This window comes from Rhynchophorus ferrugineus, unplaced genomic scaffold (assembly GCF_030347505.1).
Source record: "Rhynchophorus ferrugineus isolate W39M unplaced genomic scaffold, kcgeb_rfMv2 rfM2, whole genome shotgun sequence".
NCBI classification, from domain to species: domain Eukaryota; kingdom Metazoa; phylum Arthropoda; class Insecta; order Coleoptera; family Curculionidae; genus Rhynchophorus; species Rhynchophorus ferrugineus.
This window is the reverse complement of record NW_027472581.1, coordinates 81,045,484-81,067,735: the sequence shown is the minus strand read 5'-3', so window position 1 is coordinate 81,067,735 and position 22,252 is coordinate 81,045,484. Positions and strand designations below refer to the sequence as shown.

The 22,252-nt window shown below is 33.1% G+C and overlaps 1 protein-coding gene across 1 annotated transcript in view; it reads left to right on the top strand.

Moving 5' to 3' along the window:
- Positions 1 to 22,252, top strand: part of fid (class I SAM-dependent methyltransferase fire dancer) — a 46,796-nt gene that overhangs the window by 9,414 nt on the left and 15,130 nt on the right. Inside the window, exons 2-10 of the mRNA XM_076396475.1 lie at positions 6,770 to 6,967; positions 9,424 to 9,527; positions 9,594 to 9,781; positions 16,100 to 16,258; positions 16,318 to 16,560; positions 17,988 to 18,221; positions 20,905 to 21,120; positions 21,176 to 21,459; positions 22,072 to 22,216. Of these exons, the coding sequence (XP_076252590.1) occupies positions 6,808 to 6,967; positions 9,424 to 9,527; positions 9,594 to 9,781; positions 16,100 to 16,258; positions 16,318 to 16,560; positions 17,988 to 18,221; positions 20,905 to 21,120; positions 21,176 to 21,459; positions 22,072 to 22,216 (1,733 nt within the window). The 5' untranslated portion in view covers positions 6,770 to 6,807. The remainder of the gene's footprint in view (positions 1 to 6,769; positions 6,968 to 9,423; positions 9,528 to 9,593; positions 9,782 to 16,099; positions 16,259 to 16,317; positions 16,561 to 17,987; positions 18,222 to 20,904; positions 21,121 to 21,175; positions 21,460 to 22,071; positions 22,217 to 22,252) is intronic.

Sequence of the window (22,252 nt, the reverse complement as noted above, 5' to 3'; positions counted from 1 at the left end):
ATGGTTATCTTACGAATATCTGTATAACATAAAGCAATTAGTAATAACTTTAATTGATAATAACAAATAATCATGAACTAACTCTATTGTTGGTATTTTATAAAAATACCAGATCTACAGTTTGTACTTCGAAATCACCATTCAACGATCGATTGAGTGCATGAAGTGACAGCGGTGACAGTGTTGAAAATAAATTTAAAGAAAACAAATACTGCAAACAACAAACAAATTAATTCTAAATAATTTTAGTCTGATAATTTACAAAATTCAAACATTTTGTTGTAGAATTCAAGTAGTAATATTTTTGTATATAAATTTTGTCATTATAATAGTTAAAAATTATAGGATTTCATTGTTTAAAATTGGAATATATTTTATTACTCAATGTAATTTTCCTGAATTGCAGTATATTGGTGAGAGTTTAATTTATGAATTACATCGTTGAATTTTTTAAATTTCATCTTACGTTAGATGTGATATACGATTTCTTATATACTGCGCATTGTCCAGTAGTTATGTTGCTTCTACGTTGCTGTGATTTAGTAACCTTATCTAATCTTTTAAGGTGAAATCTTGGATTACTTCGTAGGTACATTTAATTTCGACATTATTATGCAGTTATTTTTAGATCTAGAATAGAATTTCTTCTTGAATAGTTTCAGCTGACTTAAAATAAGTACCCTGCAGTAATGGCTTAAAATGGTCGATGATGTTGGAGTTCTGATAGTTGACTTGAATGTTGTCCTTGTGGTGGTTCTTACTTACCATAATAAACAAACTGATAATATAACTTGACGGGAAACGCATAGGTTAAACTAACTATTAGTTAAACTTACTAACTAATAGGAGAGGTAAAAAAATATTTGTTGATAGATGACAGTGAATGAAACAATGATTCATTAGAAAACATCTTGCAGAATCGATGAATCTTATCAAATAATCTCCTAGACAGTGATTTCTAGCGAGTATTATTTATTCGAAAACCTTAAAAATTGACCCCATGAAAAGATGTTTAGGGCGTAGTGAGCCCATATCTTGATTCTTTCCTTCAATCAAGTTGGTAAATTGGTTATCTTACGAATATCTGTATAATATAAAGCAATTAGTAATAACTTTAGTTGATAATAACAAATAATCATGAACTTACTCTATTGTTGGTATTTTATAAAAATACCAGATCTACAGTTTCTATTTCGAAATCACCATTCAACGATCGATTGAGTGCATGAAGTGACAGCGATGACAGTGTTGAAAATAAATTTAAAGAAAACAAAAACTGCAAACAACAAACAAATTAATTCTAAATAATTTTAGCCTGATAATTTACAAAATTCAAACATTTTGTTGTAGAATTCAAGTAGTAATATTTTTGTAGATAAATTTTGTCATTATAATAGTTAAAAATTATAGAATTTCATTGTTTAAAATTGGAATATATTTTATTACTCATTGCAATTTTCCTGAATTGCAGTATATTGGTGAGAGTTTAATTTATGAATTACATCGTTGAATTTTTTTCTATTTTATTTTACGTTAAATGTGCTATACGATTTCTTATATACTGCGCATTGTCCAGTAGTTATGTTGCTTCTACTTTGCTGTGATTTAGTAACCTTATCTAATCTTTTAAGGTGAAATCTTGGATCACTTCGTAGATACATTTAATTTCGAGATTATTGTGCAGTTTTTCTTTGGTTACGTAGCGGTAACCATTGGAAATTAATCGAAGAACTTTGTTTTGGCAGCGCTTGTTACTAGTTGGTTGGATGTTTTAGTGAAACCCCATATTTGTACCCCATAAGTTCAAATAGGATAAATTAACCAGTTAGTTATTTGATTTTGATCTGCTCTATTGTGATGTTATCGCTAAAGTTAGAATCCGAAATATTATCAAAATACGTTTCCGGGGTTACTATTGTTTCCTATTACTTTAATTTGCTTATTACTTTAATTAACTTTAATTACTTTAGTGTTGCAACAACTCGTACTTTAATTCATTACATTTTGCGATAGTTTCTTTAGCAGTCTGAGAAGATGAATTAATTTGATTTGATAAAATTGTTAAATGGCGATTTCTTGGTCTGACTTAGGAATATATGTATGTTAAGCATGATATTTTATTTTACTTTACAATAAAAATAAACTATTATTTCAAAGGAAATATAATCAATTGATGGATTACCTGCAACCGTTCTTCAATAGATGAACTCAGTTTGAGGATAGATTCCATGGTGAAAATATTGAAAATTTCTCGTATTCTTAAGCTTTGTAGAAATGTATTAACAGCACAAAAAATATATAGCTGAGAGAACCAGCTGAGATAATAATATTCTTGGCATCATATTCTGTCAATTCACCGAGCTTCTTGTTAATAAGTTTGTGCAACCAGTATTCACTATTTGTTTCTTTGTGGAATTTTCATCAGAATTCACCATTTTATTATTTAAAATAGATCTATGTGTATATGGCTAACTTTGCTTGTTACAATTCCATAACTCATCTTAAACAACTTGTTAATATATCAGAATAAAACGAGGAGGTAGTATTGGCCCCTTCCATAATTCTCAGATATTGCAACTTGAAATAAAATATTTATCTGCGTTGATTAATTTGTTAAATGTAGTCTTTTGAAAACACCGTAGTATCGTTAAATAATTCGATCTAATGCAAAGAAACTAATTGCTAAAATTGTTTGCGTGATGGTAAATGTTTTAGTATGTTATTTAAATACATAATATTTTAAACTGTAATTTGTACTGGCTGAATCCCAAATTATGGTTTTCGGCATTAATTGTACCAAGTAGCTAGGTATCGAATTAGAGACAAGCCCAGAAGATATGGGATTCTACATAATTTTGTTACTGATGAGACTGGGATGGTTGTTTCTTGTAGGATATTACAATCTTACCTTATATAAACCACAATCATTAAGTATCTAGACGAGATTCGAATCTACTAATATAGTTTTAGAACTGTTTCATCGACTTAATCACTATATTAATTATCAGGTCGGCTTGAAAGGAAATGAAATTCACCTGTCATATTCACCAGACATTGTAACCAGTTATTATCTCGATAAATTATATCGTTGTAGTCGGTTCTATTTGGAGAACAATTAGTTTCGCATTCAAAAAACCAAGTTTCTAGAAAAATAATTAACCTGTGAAGTATATATACAAGGGATGGAGAAAACAATATGAACACCGTGTAATATAATACATCTTGTTGTGTGTTGGCAATAGTACTTCTGGGTGAATAATTCGATGCTTATGTATTGCTCAGTTACATGCCAAGTCTTGTAGATTGTATTTCAGTGTATTATATGTCTTCTCCTTCGATCTGTTTCAGATCATGTTTAACGTTTTACGAGCAACAAGGTAATGACAAAATATGCAAAACATGGCAAAATATCATTAGAATAACACTGTTTTAACAAAAACATTATGGCGCGATTATAATATACATAGAAGGGATGCAGCTTCTTATAAGAGAAACCAACGCCAAGCTGCGAAAGAAGTGGTAAATTATGAAATCTCTGAATACTTAATAATTGGAAGAATGTGGTATGATTCGGTGAATCATAAAGTACATTGTTTCCTGTAAATGGCCTAGTTTGTGTATGGAGAACTCCAAAAGATGCGTCCGATCCAGGTTTCCTGCTTCATACACTCAAGCATGGGGAAGGTTCCGTTATGATTTGGCCGGAAATATCGAGGTATTCCTTTGGTCCTCCCATTCACATAATTGGCCGCGTCACTGGGAATGTACATTTCGACATTTTCAATGATGAAATTAGATACTATAATTAGAAGATTGTGGCCAAACACTGCTATATTCCAAGATATACTTGGCTTGAATAACTTGGAGTAACGGTTTACAAAATACCCAGAAATATAATCCCAGATGTTGAACACGGGCCAGCTGTGTCGATTGGTACACGATAACGAATATCTGGCAACCCCGAGACGTTTATCTGGGAGATGATTGAAGGTCTTTTATTCATTCAGTTACTGATTACCGTTCAGTCTAGACGTGCCACCATCGACTGTCCAAGCCTCGTCATCAGGTAAACCCAGAGCCGATCCCTATTACGAATTTGAATTTTCGACTTTTTTGTATAACTTCAATAAATAACGGTCACCATTGTCATAATTTAAACACCATTGTTTCAATTCGTTTTACCTCCATTCATTGAGCCATATATATATATTTACCCTAAAAATTCATGACTCACGACTATTTTGTTCGGTTTCAATGAAAGGTTCTTGCGAATGACAATATTCGACACAAATATAAGGAAACACTTCACATATCTTAAAGATAAACAATTTGTCATACGTACATGACATTACGACATCCATGTGCATATTCGACTAACGCTCTAGTACTAACATTACTTTTCTACTGTCAGTACTGACTTCACTGTTGTACATTTAACTTATAAACGTAATTGCGGAAATATATAAAAGTCATCTTTACAATTAATATCACCTTGACCAGTGACATCGGAAGCTCCACAACAGCCACTTCCAATAAAAAACCAACTTTTCCATAAACATCTGAACCCCGATATTTCTCAGCGAACGGGACCGAGGGAGAGCTTTCGTGATGTCCCCAGCACCCCCGGCAGAAAACTTCGCAGAGAAAAGTTCCTTATTTATTATTAGAAAACCGTTCCTGTGTCTCTTTAGACGAGATAAATGTTACGCCACCATTGGAAATTCTGTTGTTTATTAGTGTCGTTCGCTTTTTAATACCCGCGTCTTGTGTTATTGATTATTGGGGATGGAACATATGGTGGCAACTCAATTGGTTCCGTTCGAGTTCCCCACATTGTTAGATCGGCTGTTGTTGCATCGTTGTAGTGAAAAATATCATTGGGATATTTATGGTTAGCGACGTCCGATTAATATTTCATGTATAAATTTGATCCAGCCTTGATTTTGGGGAAATTTATAATGGAAAGGGAGTAGTCGAGCGGGTTTAACGCATATATTAAAACTCTTTTTTAAATAATTACAATAAAGCAAATATGAACACTATTTTAAGATAATAATATTATTAGAAAAGAGATATGAACTATACGAATTGGTATATTGTAGTGTATTGTGTGAGTTGGTTGTTTTTGGAACAGTTTCTTGGCAATTAAAAAAACATTTTTAACAAACATTACTGTAGGAATTGTTCGTATGGTCGGTCGGAATGTGTGCCTGTCGATGCGATTGTTTGTCCGAATACTCACTACTATTTTGTGGAAGGAATTCGCACAGGAACTGAAAACACTGGTTGAATGAAAACTTGTTTATTTCGATGCTAAATGATACATGTGGTCGACGGTATGAAAGGATGTTAGGTTAGGTAAAGGACATATGGATGCGGAAGTGGTACTGTTATAAGGGGTCGACAACAAGAGAAAAGAGAGCGAGACCATTAATCAAATTTATCACTTAGGTTAATTAAGTTTTTATCGTAACAATCGTTTAAATTTGTACTTTGCATTTTTAGAAATAGATATCACTGATCATAACAAATGCAAGCACATAATAATTCTCGGTCACATCATCCTGAAAATGTATATGGGTATTTTTAGGGGTACCAGATACCAGATAAAGAAAATTTATAGCTAATGATAGTGAAAAATAGGTAAAAATCTCTTCCAAACTTACTTGTAATCACTATATTAACATTTTATTAAATGCGATATATTAATCTATACAGTCTTATCTTTAAATTCACCAATTAGAAGTATTAATAAATTTGCAGCCGGCTTGGTTGGCGCAGTGGTAAAGGCGACAATACGGTCCTCCTACTGTTGCGATAGTCGCGGGTTCGAGTCCTGCTGGGGCATGGTCGTAAATTTATGTTGAAAGATCGGATGACTTATGTTCTGTGGGATGATTTCTAAGTTGGTCACTGGCCAGTTGGTAGGCTTATTGCCAAGGATCGTGGTTCGGAGCCCAGGTTAAACTGTAGATCCATTCCAGATAAATCTTCGTTGATAAAAAGGAAACTTTTAAAAAATTGTCATCAAATTAATTTATTTTACAGAAGAACCTATATAAATATAAAATATAATACATTAATATAAAACCAACAACACAGTAATTAAACGAATCGATATTTAAGATGTTGTTTACAAATCATTGAGATAGTAATACTATTTTTTAAGAACTTTTTATAGCATTATTGCTCTGAATGCTTTTAAAACGCCGCTATTTGTTCTTAAGCGAATGAAGCATTTATTTAGAAAAAATTGTATAAATTAGATTCAATCAAAATATTTTTTATAATGTTGTCTATGGAGACAGCGATACACCATAACAATAAGATGTATGTCAGTTTTGAGTCATTCTTCTACCTCTTTAGGATTTCGGAAAAAATAATCAAAATGTTCCAAGAGTACTGAATATACTGTGTGAGCTCTAGTAACTGGAATTGTTGTAATACATCGTTCTTGCAATGTAGATGTTAAACAGTTGTTTAAGTGATTATTGATTGATTGGGCAACTTGTTTTATCACATTTTTTGATGATTCTACTAAATGTATGAGCTTGTGTCTCAAATGTATTATAAACAAAGAGACTGCAATAATAACACTATCTGTATTTTCAGTATTGTGTAATTTTCCTCCTTTATTTGAACCTTCCCAAACTTTTCTACTGTTAATTCATGAACTCCAAGCACCAATTGACTAACATTATATGACTAAAAGTGTAATAAATTATAATGTCTTTTTATTTACTCATAATATATAGTTTTGTTTATTTAGTTACAGATTGTTAAGAGAGAATCAGAGAGTTTTGTACAATGGGTACCAATGATAAAGTATCCCGCAGCGTTGCTCTTGAACAGACCTATGTTCGTGACGTCTATGAACAGTACTGTGATAACCCACGTAGTAGACCATGGCCAAAAATCAAAGAATTCTTGTCTGAATTGGAGCCTGGTTCGATAGTATGTGACGTAGGTGAGTAATTACATTTGAAAAACTTATACAGAATTATTAAATATATTAAGAATTTAAAAAATTCTAATTTAATTAAAAAAATGTTGTTTTATACATACTTAATAATTTTGTTACGTTGATGTTGATCCTTTCTATAACAATTAGTAAATATAGAATACCTTTTTAATGTTAATTAGATACTGATTATTTTTAAATAATTACTTGTAATTATCTTAGTTAATATAATAATTAATTATAACATAAGTGGTAAAATAGAAACAAAACGGCCAAGTGACAGTGAGATTTAATTTATTGATCGAAAATACTGTTAAACTAAAGTACATATTCAATCCAATTTATTCAGCATTGCTGGTCAAACTAATAAATCTTTAAGAAAACACCTTTTGCGTGCATTATGCTGTTGTAATAAACACAAGTTCAATGACAATAGTTCAAATAAACTAACCATTTGAGTATAATATACTCGGCGTTATCTCTGATGTTGAAAATAACATGTTGATGTTCAATTCATAGTGCTTATGCCAGATGGAGACTGGCCGATTCCTTACATCAGGTTTGGTATCTCATTAAAAGGACACGAAATAGACTTAGAGTTACGAAATTGGTGATTCAATGATGTTTCAATCTTACTATTTATTACAGCTTACGTTACATTTGTTTAGAATAATCTTGTTTTACCAATTAACTTATTACTATTGTCCGGTTGTATTACATCACATACATTATACATAAACAAGCAAGACGGATGTGATATTGCTATTTTTCTTAAATTAAAATTAAATTAGATTACTTAATCGAAAGTTTATTCTTAATAACTTATACACTATACAAGTTTGTGTGATTTGGTTCGCTTCAATCTTCTAATTTCCTGCGTATTACCCACTAGCTGTGTTGCTTTCAAGTTGCTGTGATTTAGTAATCTTATTTCATGTTTTAAAAGTACAAGTAGGCGTCAACAACATCTACAAATGGACTAGAGACTGGAAAATGCTGCTTAATTGCTCCAAATCTGTCCAAGTTAATATTGCGTTTCGGCGAATTGACAAAAACTTCTTCATCGTCTTCTCAATCATAAAGCCTATTTGGACCTATGGGGTACAAATATAGGGTTGCACTAAAACATCAAATCAATTAGTAATCCAACGCAGCTAAAACAAAGTTCAACGATTAATTACCAATGCTTATCGCTATGTAATTAACGAAGAGCTGCACCGTGACCTCGGAATCAAATGGATACACAAAGTTATCCAAGATTTCGCCCTAAAACATGAAACAAGGTTGCTAAATCACAGCAACATGGAAGTAATACAGCTATTGGATAACACGCAGGAAATCAGAAGATTGAAGCGAACCAAACCACACGAACTAGTTTAGTGTAATACACTTATATAATGTATATTAACTTTAGCTTAAGTAGGTTAGTTTTGCTCCAATTTGGGAAATACATACTGATGTATTAATCCCGTACACGTCTTGCTTGTATATTAATGTAAGTACAACAAAATAGTAGTAATACACTAATGTGAAAATTAAGATTGTACTAAGTATATCGAATGTAAGATGTAATTAATTTGAAAAAATCATGTTTTAAAGCGAAATTTTGTATAATTGTTAGATCCATTTGATTTAGAAATCATTGTGAAGTTCTTCGTTTGTTAGGTCGAATTATGGATTATGTTGACTGTTATTTATACTTTATTTATAACATAATTACAACAAGCTATTAGACGTCACATGTTTATTATTAACTAGTCATAGTAATATAAAATAATTGTCAATAAGAGTATTTCAGTAATAAAAGTCAAATTAAGTTAATAGATCAACTGACATTGATCTACGCCCATAAATACATATGAAACAACTAATCGTATTAAGTCTTAATTATCTTAATTATCCTTTTAGATCTTAATCAAAATATTTTTGAGTTAACTAAAAAGAAAACTTGCCAGGATCTATAGGCTAACCAATTTTAGTCATAAAACAAAATCCCTTGAAAGACTTTTAGAAGAAAATGTGTTTGAAGTATTCACAAAAGATTAGAAATATCTCTAGTATACGGATAGGGTGCGGCAAATAGCGGGCTTTTGCCATTTTGATTTGATACTAAGGTGTGGTAAAATTCCCGCTACCATTTTGACTTCTCCATCTTGGTTACATGACGTTTAGCTCAGTTTTGCTTTAACTATTGTGTTGGGTAGACGTCCAAATTTTATTATGAATAAATATACGCCACAAGAACGAGCTGAAATAGTGACAATATTTATTTAAAATAATCGTTCTATTATTGCGACTCAGCGGAAATTGCGTCAATGGTAGCGGGACCTTTGCCCCACCCTATATATAAAAGTAGAAACAAAAACACAGACATATTTAGATTACACATGATAATCTATAAATTATATAAGTAGATAATAAGCTATACATTTTCTTATGTTTTAATTGCATTTCATTTTTAGGCTGTGGCAATGGAAAATATTTAAAAGTAAACTCGACAATTTACAATATGGGCGGCGAGAAGTCGATAAAACTGAGTGAGCTGGCCAGACAGAGCGAGAACGAAGTAAGTAGCCGATATTCTCGTATCTGTGGACGACATCTCAGTCTCTAATTCAAAACCGATTTACAGATTATTAAGTTAGATAATTTGGCTTTACCGTTTCGCGACAATTCGCTAGATGCTGTCCTCTCCATATCGGTGGTGCATCATCTGGCGACGACGGATAGACGTGTATGCGCCTTGAGGGAACTGGCGCGCGTTCTTCGGGTTGGTGGAAGATTAGTTATCACTGTCTGGGCTATGGAACAGGCCCATAGGTAATAATATTTATTTTTTTTATAATGTGCAGAATACAATTTATTGTTTATATATAAATATAAAATATACCGAACATATATACTTAAAAATATACTTAAAAAGTAATAAAAAGTTGTTATTCATGATAATAAGACTACATTATTGAAAAATCCTACGAAGAGAAGAATTTTTACCTCGCTATATTCTTGGACGTAGTGAAAGCTTTCTATAAAGTAATAAGGCATAAGGGATTCATGCATAAACTCCATAAAATGTTATCGTAATTCACTGATCCCTACATCTCAACCGGGATGTTTAGAGTTAAACGAGAATTATTTTTTTTGTTGTGACCTAAAGCCGAAATGGAGGCGGTGGAATGCATGACGCATATCTGGTCCCGGAAACTTGCCCTGGAGTAACAAGTTGGACCGGGTTGTGGGACTGCCTCTGGACTTACCAATACACTAAACCAATACCGCTTTATAGTTGACCCCTGTGGGTCGCTACTGCTGTTGCATTAAATTTGAGGATATGGTACCCTCTAATCGGGCAATCGTTATGGGGCACGAGGATCCGACGAAATAGTAGGTGGTAGAAATGCAGATAGTGAAACTAACCCCTGATTCGCGAACTTGACTTAACAGACGACTGGATACAGTTGTATGGGGGCAAAAGTTATGACTCCAGCGACAGACCAGCGCGGTGCTAAGCTCCCAACATGCCGACCAGCTCGCGAACAAGTGCGTATTCAGAAAAACTTGAGCTGAGTTGTTGTTTGTGAAATGATTGAGATATGAAATGCTTGATTTCTGGAGTGTCAGTTACCCTATAAATTTGATTATTTCTGATAAACCATGGAGCTTTTAAGATTCTCCTGAGGAGCTTATTTTGGAAAACTTAAAGCCGTTTGACCTGGTTGGGTGGAACAAACTTGAAGTAGACATTAGATCCGTAGAGGAGTACGGACTGAATTAACATCTTGTAAAATAAGCATTTGATGGAGATGGGAAGTTTGCTGGAAGGGCAGATCAGAAGAGATAGCAGGTATACTATCCCCGAACCTATCTAGATTGCTTTCTGAATTTGGAAATGCCAACCGAGCCGTCGACCGAAGTAGAGACTTAGGTACGTGACGTTATCCAGCCATGGAATTATTGCGGTGTCGATCTTAAGTTGCGAGACGCGCAGCGCGTAACGCGTCTTATGGAAAATGATGGCCTCGGTTTTCAGGGGGTTGATTTACAGCCTTCAGAATTTGAACAACTTAACCGGATGATCGAGCTACTTCTGTAAACGTTCTTGAATTGTAACCTCAAATCTGGAGGCCGTGAAATAAAGAGGTTATATAAGGTTGGGGCCAGCGGGGAAACCTTGAGGTACGCCAGCGTCGATTTGTTTTCGACGGGAAAGCGTTTTCCTGATCTTGACTTGGAAAGATCTGTCCGATAGATAGGACATGATGAGAGCGGTTAGGTTTTCTGGGAGGCTTAACCGCACACATTTTGCGATCAAACCGTCATTCCACACCTTGTCGAAGGCTTTGGTTAGGTCCAGGAGGACCGCTTTAAGCTTGTTACGTTGGTCAAGAGAGCGTTATAGATTTGTGAGGACAGACGGGCAGCCTGATGGACGGATGAATGGTGAATGCAAATGCCGAATTGTTCGTCAGAAATAATGTTGATTTCTTTTGTAAAAGAGTTAAGAGCGTAGAGTATTGCCCTCTCGGCAAACAAAACGGTACTGAGAAGGCTGATGGGTCTGTAATTAGATGGAGATGATTTTGCTCCTTTCTTGGGAATAACTGCAATAAGTGCTTGTTTCCAACACGCCGGGAAATATTGCAGCCTCATGATGGAGTTGATGATGTTTGTCAGTTCCGCGAGCCGGAAGCTTTTTTATATGGGTGATCGATATTCCGTTTTTGATCCGCAAGAATTGAATTCCATTTTATCGCTCGCCAGGTTGAGATGCCTCCCTAACCTCCTTGCATGCTCTGTTTGCGTCGCTTTTGTCTGCAAGGTCGAGGGTGAATCGAGCTAATCTGCATAGACTATTTTTTAAGCGAATCGGACGCTTAATAGAAACGGAAAGGCTGTGTCCCTAAGGTTGGAGTTATAATAAAATTTCGAGTGTGACAGAGTCATGAGCAGACTGAATTTAACGAGTTAGCTTGAGTGCGGCTTCCTCGAGCTGTTCTGGAGTGTTAATTTTTGGAATTGGATCGGATTCCATAAGAAGAGCTTGGTAGTTCTTCCAGTCGGTCTTTTTCCTGAATCTTGTGAGTGGAATTTGAGTGGTGGCTTAGTTTCTGAGTTTGAGAAGGACCGGACGATGGTCAGAATCTAGTTCGTCAAGGACTCGAACTTTGGAAGGGCGATTTACGTCTTGAAGAATAAGGAAAGGGAAGAATCTTGTTAATCAAAAACTAGACTAAACTATCTAGTTCTCTCTTCTTCGATAGTTCTCGTAGCGAACTGCCTGGAAAAATGTTTAATGAGCTTCTAGAAGGAAAAATACTATTTTGAGTCAAAACCATCGAATTTGACAATTAAGTTAGCCATTTATTGTAATAGCCATAGCCACTTGATATCAGTCAGTGATCAAAATACATGCAAGCAATAATAATTTATGTTAATAAAATATTTAAGCTAATAATTATTGGTTATATCTTCCTGAAAATTTACTTATAAAATTTTAGGGGTAATTTTTTAACGTGGAATTCGTATTCTAGAAGTTGAAGAAAATTTATAGCTAATGGTAGTTGAAAATAGACAAAAATTTCTCGAAAAATTACTTGCAGCACTTTATATTATTATTTTATAAAATAAGATATATGAATCTAAACTTACCGATAAATGACCAATCATAAATATTATTATTATTTTTTACTAAATTAAATGGTATATATATATAAATATAAAATATAATACATTAATGTAAAACCAATAACACTGTAATTAAATAAGTAGAATCAACATTTATTTTTATATAGATGACTGTATATTATACAAGTCAAATATATATTTTGTTCACCAGACATTATGTATAATTGTGGGAAGGTTATTAAGTATTGAGTTGCCTAAAATGTGTTATAAGTTAAGTTTTACATGTTTCTGGCATAATAGACTCATGTATAAACTCCATAAAATGTTACCGAAGAAATTCACTTTTCCCTACATCTACAAGATGTTTGGAGTTATACAAGAAAAAGCTTGTTAATGAATAACTAGACTATATCTAGACAGACTAGACTAAACAATATATCTCCTAGTGAATTTCAACTTAAGTGAACCCAGGCGATCTTTAATATGACTATCTATTTAGACTTCTCGGCCCTGACGAAAGAGTGAAAGATGATTATAATACCTCAGCTTGATCTTTTTAAGGTGGCATGTATGTTTGCCAATTACCTTCTCTTCTAACCTATAGTCAATTATTAAGGTTTTTCGATACCCTAAATAAGCCACACGCCAGGTAGCGGTCACAAAACATGATTAAATACTGACCAACAATAGGCTGGAGAGAACAAAATATTGTCATAAAGCTATAAAAAAGCAAATATTATAAAAATGGTATTTTGGGAAATGACTATTAGAATTTTGTAAAATAATTAACAATTTTACTCATCTATCTTTCCGACATCTTTAACAAAGCTTTGATTCAACAATGAAAGAAACAAGAGTACGTGTAACGCAAGGCATGTTTTTGGATCCTGTTCTTTTGTCCTACACTGTACTATGGGACATACCAAAAATATAAAATGTTACTGTGGTTATATTTGCTGATGACACTATGATACTTGCTAACAAGAAACCAAAAAACCGCAACATGCAACTAATAATATGATTAAGTGTACCCAGATATGGAGAATGAAAGTCAATGAGAATAAATCAGTTCATGTTGATTTCACCTAGAACCACACTGTTTATAAACAAATAAATGAATTTTAATGTTTGTTGGAAACAGTATATCAAAACTGGTTATGATATAGAAAGAAACTCTGAATTATTCGTACATAATAAGTTGCTGCTGTATAAGTACATACTGAAATATATATGAATCTATGGAATTCAGTTATGGAGATGTTCTACGAGAAGTAATATCAACATAGAATAAGTTTTTCAGAAAACTGATACTATAGGAACAATATCTTATACCAAAATCGAATTCCAACTGACATTGACGAAATTAAGGGATTCGCAACAGAATATGAGGAGACCAGTTACATGTTAACACAAAAGAACTGCGACTCTTGGACAACATTGAACTGAGACGCAGACTTAAGAGAATCATACCGTGTAATCTTGTGTAAGTTGTGTAGTGAAGTATGTTAAAAGGAAAAAAAATGAAGTCCGACTAACTTGTGTTTTATTTTATTTTATTAGATAGTAGTTATTTTATTAATAGTTTTAACTACTGTAGAGACAACTTGTAAGTTAGTCTGCAATGACTAATAATAATATATTAATAAATTTAAAGAAATGTTAATAAAAACGATACGATGAGAGTGGTAAAAATTACAAAAACAATGTATATATATAAAGAAATCGGATTAATATATTTATAAAAATTTATTTATTTTTATATTTAGGGTAAGATTGGTAATTTATTCTATAATTAAAATATTACTAGAAAATACAATTATGATATATTATATATTATTTATATATATATATATATATATATATATATATATATATATATATATATATAAACTTATTTTCAGCAAAAATAATATGTTTTAAATAATAATAAATAGATTAGAATATTACAGAATCGTTTCTCAAAAGAAGTCATCATCTTAATTGAAAATAAAATATTAGGTGACTGCATGTACTTTGATCAGCGTTATCAATGTAAACCACTGTTAAAACAACTCCATCTAACTATCAAATTATACAGTTTTGATATTTTTCTACATATTTCTTTACAGATCACTGTTATTTAGTGTTTAAATAATACATTGTCGATATGAATTAGTTTTATTGTCCTACTCAAACATTTTTAGAAATGTATATGGTGATGTTGCTCCGTTAATTCCCAATTACCCGTTTTGGTTTCAATGATTTGAAATTTGGTGCTTTTAACGTAAATATCACAGAACGACCTAGATGAGCAAAAAAGTTCGAAGATAATGAATTACAAGTTTAACAATTCACGAATCAACTGTTTTCACAGGTTTATAGTTTCACACAGGTGGTGTCGTGAATACGACAATCCCAAGCACAAAAAGTTATAGGTTATGGAAATATTTATGACTACAAGTTGCTAAAACTGAATGACGTTAATTATACAAATTGAACGACGCATTGTCGTGAAAAACGTTCCAAGGGTTGTGAAGGATTCACTATTGCAGCTTGAATGGGAAGTTCTGCTGCGTCTATTGTACTCACCATGAATAGTGCCTTAATAATTATTTGTTCAGATCGATAGCCTATTTGACACATGATTTCGAAATACTGAAGAAAAAGATGGGAGAAAGTGATCAAATCACGAAATCACATCAACACACAAATTATAGTTAATATATAGTAATTAAGTTTTGTTTATATGTCAAGTATCGTTTATTGTAGCATACTATAGTTCATGATGAAAGAAAATTAAAACATTATTACAGAATAGCTAATGATAAGAGATAATACTATAGAGTTTTTTTTTACAAGGCTTGGTCCATGTTGAAAGGTAATAAAATAGGCTTTGTTTGAAATATAAAATATGTTGTATTTGCAAGACGCATGTGGTTATATTATTCCATCCGATATATACAATGATTGTTTTTTTACCTGCTGTGTATATAATTATGTCAAATTTGTTAAGATTTATTTTTAATTTAGTTATTTTGTTCAATTCTAAAAAATATGATGCTAAACGTTCTCAGAGGCTGTTTTAATATTGTCATAACTATCGAAAAACCCTTGCAAGCATTGGACTTTGATATTAGATGGCCTGGTTGGGGGATAGAATGTATATAATATATAATATATTACATACATTTTTACTTATAATTTATCATCGATATCTCACTAATATTTATTATAAATATTTTAGAAAACCACGGACTTTGAACAGCCTCAAATGATATGTTATTATTTAAACAAATTTAATTAAGACATTTAATAGTTAGAATCAAAACTAAATGTAGTACAACAAATAGCTCAATAATATTTTAATTAATCTTGGTTAAATGTTTATATATTTATAAATAATTTGATTTTTAATTCATGGATTATTCCAATTTTGCTTCATTTAATTCTAATAGTTTGTACAATTAGACAATTGTTGCTCTAATATAATCATAATAATAACTAAATAAATTAATATGTCTATGATTATTTTAGAAAATTCGAGTCACAAGACATTTTGGTGCCTTGGCGTAAGCCCATCCACATCAGCACATCTTGCGAAATGACATCGACCACCAATTCAGAGGACGATGGCCAACATCCTTACCACGCGTACACTCAAACCTCCGACAGCGACTCGAACAAATCATTTAGGTAATTATCCAGTCACAATTCTACAATTCGAGTATATCTAACGTTTCGACTTCGTTAAGATTCAGAAACACGTTTCGCAAGAAGGGCCGTGGAAACTACCATCGAAGAGGTCGGTCTATCGATCCGGGACGATGCTCTTCGCCGGGCAGCTCGTCCCTGTCATCTCCCAACGAAACCTGTTACAGTTTTGTGCGCAGGGCTATTCAGAAACTAGCGGGCGGCAGCAGGAGGGTGGTGGGGAATAGGCCTTGGTTTTTAGAGAGTTGGATAGCTTGTACGCATAAGCAGCCTATACAAAAGCGGTAAGTTTCTTAATATTTAAAATATAAAAATCATTGAAGGTTAAAAAAGAATTTCGCGAAATATAAAACCAACAAACGAGCCTACATTCCCGTTCTGTTAATGACTTTTAACAGAAGGTACGTAATATTGATTTTGTCAAAAAAACGTGGCTTTTAAATTAATTGATTATATGCTAAAATTATTGACACCGCATGGCTCTGGGATTGTATAGAATTGGGTTATTTTTAGCTCCTTTATTCAATTTTGCCACAAAAAAATTAATTCAATGACTAAATGTATTCATATTTGATTAACACATCATACTACAAATGTGTTTGCTACAAACTGTTGGCTACAAACCGATGTTTGTAAATAATATATTGTTGAATAAGTTTCAAGATTCTATAACATATTCTTTATACATTTTTCGCTTTATTTTTTAATTGATCACTAATAAATCAATGATTTACATGGAGAGATTTACTAGACACTCTAGACCAGACCACCCTAGACTACTCTACGCTGAAATTTTGGGTTTCAGAAAACTTTGAGCATAATGTAAGACCATTTTCAATACTGAAGCATTTTAGGAAATATTAAAAGTACTTTTGCATTATTTCATCACTAGTTCATCGCTAGGTGATTCACGTTTATCATTATGATCCTAATTCAAAACAAGATATCAAGTAATTATATAGACCCGATATATAATTTTATTCTTGTATTATTTACAAACTAGGTAATTCAGAAAATAAACTTTGATTTTTTGTTATTTTTCTAATATATATAATGTCTCCTTTTTTACCAGCTAGGGTTTATCTGGTCTGAACCTACCGTTTAACATGGACTCCGAACCACGGCCTTCGGCATTAAGCCTATTGACTGGCCAGTGACTAACTTAGAAATCATCCCAGAATCTGGAGGTTATTCCAGAAGACATACGGTTTTACCCGGCCTGGTTACTGGCGTGACTGGCATCATTTTCCTTGTCGGATTTTGCACTATTGCTTAGGGCAATCACAAATATTAAACAATCACAAACATAAATTTACGACCGTGCCCCTGGCAGGATTCGAAACCGCGACTCATCAGTGGACTATCCTGTCGTCTTTAACACTGCGTCAACCAAGCCGGCAACTTTGATTTGTATTCTAAATATTTGGGCTAGCTGGATGTAAAAATGTTTGAGAAATAAAGGAGATTTACAGAAAAAGGATTTCTATTCATTTTCGAATACATCTCAGAAAATCATTAGAAAATTACTATATGAAATTACAGATTGTTGTCAACCAGAGAAAGGTGTCTAATTAATTGAATAATCTATTAATGCAGACTTTTTAATATCTTATTTTAAATAAAATATTAATTGGAAATATTAAACAAGACTCATTTAGTGAATCAATAATTTTCATTATTATACATATGTTAATTAGTTTATTATTTTTAGGTATGACCCTGATGGATGCGAATACTGTGATATTTGTGGATATGACAACGTCGATGATCAGCCCATAGAACTCTTGCGATTGGAGGATGAGGAACCCAAAGAACTACCGAGGCGTCAAACTTTTCCTGCTTCTTTACTCGTAGCGGATATCGACGCCATGAAATCTAAGAGCATGACTAATATTAGAGCTATTCAAGGAAACAACAACAACAACAACAATAATAATATTAATAGGTAACAATGATCAACTCTTCAATGTACATTATATCACCTAATAACTTTTATTTTAAAATTATTGTCCATCATTACTATTCATGCTTCTTATCCTTTTGGTAATTCATTCATTCCATGTCCATACTATTCTTTTGTAAGAATGGAAGAGTGAGTTAGAAATGTTTGCTGCATTCTTCGGTATAAATGATATCAGAACATGGAAAGTTTGGTGATTATAGTGGATATATTAGAAGCTTTCACTTAAATGTTGTTATGTGGAATTTCATATATTCTGTAACACATTTTCTAGTGTGGGTATATTACAAAATTATTATATCACGGTGGAATGACGGTGTGTTCTTTAATCAATTGACACGCATCAATTACAATAGATAATGAACGTTATTAATAGGTTTGTTAGCTTTTAATTGCTTTCAGATTCTGTTAGTTGGTCCTTTTTAACTTTGTGCCAACTATATCAAAATTATCACTGCACAACATTTTTAATAAACAATCCACAAGTTTTTGTTGATCCAGTATGATCACTATAAGTTTCTAATAGCACTTCGTGCCCGCTAAAATAATGGAGGCTCCCTCCTAAAGTAGACGTCAAGACCTCTTCACATACCTTTGAGATCACGGACTCAGATATCGGGTCCCAGAAAATAGAATTCGAATTGTACATCATATTTGGTATATTGATGTCTTGGCAATTATTTCTAATGTATTAAAATCAGTAAAAAAAAGCTATTACTCTAAAAAACGTTATAACTGTCATTGCTGAAGTGAGAGGGTTTTAAAGTTACATAAAATTACAAGATTTATTGGAAGAAACCCCAGCTCAACCAACCAATGAACTTTTAGGCAGCTTAGAAGTTACTGAATTAACTATTCTCAGGCGTTTATAATCGATGGAAAAGATCCAAGACGAAAAATAGTACTACAATTCCGAGTTTTAATGCTTTCCAGACGAAAGAAAACTTTTCTGTAGGATATTGTGACTATTCCAAGTGTAAAAGTCATGAGTTAGTCCAAGAGAGTTATGCACATCTACATAGAAGCAGAATATTCATGGCATGCATCAGCAAGTTGTAGTGTAATACAAGCTATAAAAATGAAACTGTTTCTGCAGATTTCTACCGTCGTTAATTAAACAAATTCAATAACTTAACTCATGGGTTGAAAAGTACCCAATGTAACAAAGAAAAGGCGGTCTATTTTGTTAAAAATAGACTATATTCATCAACGTAATCTCCATCAAGAGCCACACAATCATTCCAGCGTCGCTTTAACATTACAATACCGCTTTTCTAACAAGAATGATTCATATTTTGTCTCAAAATAGGCCTCAGTTTCGGAGATCCTCTTCTCTTGAGCGAAATTTCTTAGCAATGAGTATTTTTTTAGGTCTGCAAACAGCCAGTACTTACTGGGAGCCAAATTTGGCGAATACAGTATACAATTCATGTAGTTTGATTAGCTGTTGTTTTGATTGACTTGAGACATGGTGCGTTGTCTTGATGAAACAAAAAAAAGCATATGGGGTCGTTTCCTTACAATTTCGGAATTCAAAAGCTGTAATAACGCTATATAATATTCACTGTTGATGGTATTTCTCTTATCAAGATAGTCGACGAATATTACACCACACACATCCCGAAATACCGAGGCCATAACCTTTCCAGACTCATTGTTGTGTTTTCGAGAATTGTGACCATTGTGACGAGGTTCACCAGATGCTCTCCACTTAGATGACGACCGTTTTGACTCTGGAGTGAAGTGATGGATCCATGTTTCATCCATTGTCACATATCGATGCAAAAAATCCGGTTTGTTACGTTTAAACCCGGCCAAAAACTGTTCAGAATCATCAACACGGTTTTGTTTTGATCAACAGTGAGCAAACGCGGCTCATGCAATATAAAACCAACTCGTTCTTTTGATATCTTTACGATGTTAGCTAACTGACGCAACTTTATTTTTCGATCATTCGAAATGAATTTGTGCTTTTTTTCATTTTCCGATGTTACCATCTCATTTGGAAGTCCTCTGCGTTCGGCTCATCGAAGTCTCTACGATCATGTTTGAAATCAGCAAACCAACGTTTTATTATTGTTTCTGATGGAGCAAACTCTTTATAACATTTTTCAAGCAATTGCTTCCATTGAACGGTATTTTTTCCCATCAAGAAGTAGTGTAAAATTAAAACACGAAATTGTTTTTGATCTGTTGTTTTGAAAATAACAAAAGTAGTGTCACTCTTATCACAATAACTCACAAACTTATGAGTAGAATATCATGAAATTGTAACAGCTTTCTTTTGAATGAGAGTACTCATTGAAGAAGCGGTGAATGCGCCATATATGTGTTAGGCCCGGTACTTTTCGGGCCATGTGTTATTGTTGAGGAAATGCCAAGATATAGGGAGTAACCTTCTGATTACCACTTGCTCAGATGAAACACGAAGATATATTGAAAAAGTGCGAAAATGAATCGATGATTGGTTTGCTACCAAACCAACATTGCTATGTTGGTAGGAAGGTGGGAAAAACTTACCAACTTTTCTCGGTAAATGGTTGTTAAAGTGAATTAAATGCATTGAAAGAAAATTTATTGTGAAAAAGTTATTGTACTGAAAATTTAAAAAATCATACAGAGACTTTAGTATTTTTACACGTTTTATTTTTATACGTTTTCTCTGTAGATCTTCGCACTATTCATATAAACCAACTGATAAAACCTCCACCACCGATACCAGCAAAAAATCAACCGACAGCACAAAACCAAACCTGAACAAGCCAAAGCTGGTGAAGCAGAAGAAATCCGTATGCGAAGACGATGCCGATGAAGCCTTGGATCAACCCACGGATATGAAAACCCCCACTAGAAATTTACCGGACTTTAGGGAATCGTTGTTCAGGTAATATTGTCGCGTTCTTCATTTAGTGGCGAATCTTAGTCTTCATTCTCACCAGATATGAGCGTGGCGGTGTCCTGAAGCAACGGTCCTTGAATGAAGACATGCTATCCATCGACAGACTAAGAGAAAAAGAACGGTTGAAGCAAAACATACAGAAACAGACGTCTCTCAATGACGAACTCATTTATAAACGCACACATACGTTCGAATCCATCAAGGATTCGTTCTTCTCGGTCACTAGCTCGAAGAAATTCCAAATGATCAAGATCGGTTTGACGAACAAGATCAGAAACTCCACGACCAACATGGAGAAGGTTACTGGGTCATCCTTGAAGAATGGTAAGTAATATTCAAGTGTTGTGTGCTAATGTATAATTAGTGGTCGAAATTGAACCATAATGTTTCACTGAATTTCTCTGAATGACGAATAATTATAAGAGTTGAAGCTTACAGCGCGTTGGTCAGAACATAAAATATAGACTTCATTTAGTCGTTGAAAATATATACTTCATCATTTAGTTTTAAGCAACGCTATCCTTTATTTCATTTTATAAACTTTTTTAAAAAACGTCTAGCCCCAGAGGGGCTCTGTCCTAGAATGTTAATGTCGGCGAGCTAAACTCTTAGTCCGCACGGTTGCTCGACGGGTTTGTTTTATATATGTTGTGTAACCAATCTGACGCGTATTCTTGGTTACTTTATTTGAGCGTTTTTCGTTTTATGGGAATATATTTATTTGTAACGCATATTACACAAAAATATCAGGACTAAAAATTCTTCCTCCATATAAGCTTATTTATATTATACATATATTATTATATGTATATATTATTATTTATTTTATAGTATTAACCGTGCCAAATTTTAAGCTTTTCGTTGCCTCCGTCTTTCGGAGTAAACGGATTAACCGTATTAACCGTAAGCCGATTAATATATAGATGGGTTTTATAGGTTTCGTCAAGATGCTGCAGAACTGGAAGGGAAACGAGGTGGTTTCTCCCACCAGCTGTGACAAGGACAATCTGATAGAAAATTTAAAGAAATGCCAGAAGTTACCTGCCGAAGAAACTCAACAGAGTGAAACAACAACCGAAAGGTTTGTGTATTTATTTCATGAATTAAAACATTCCTC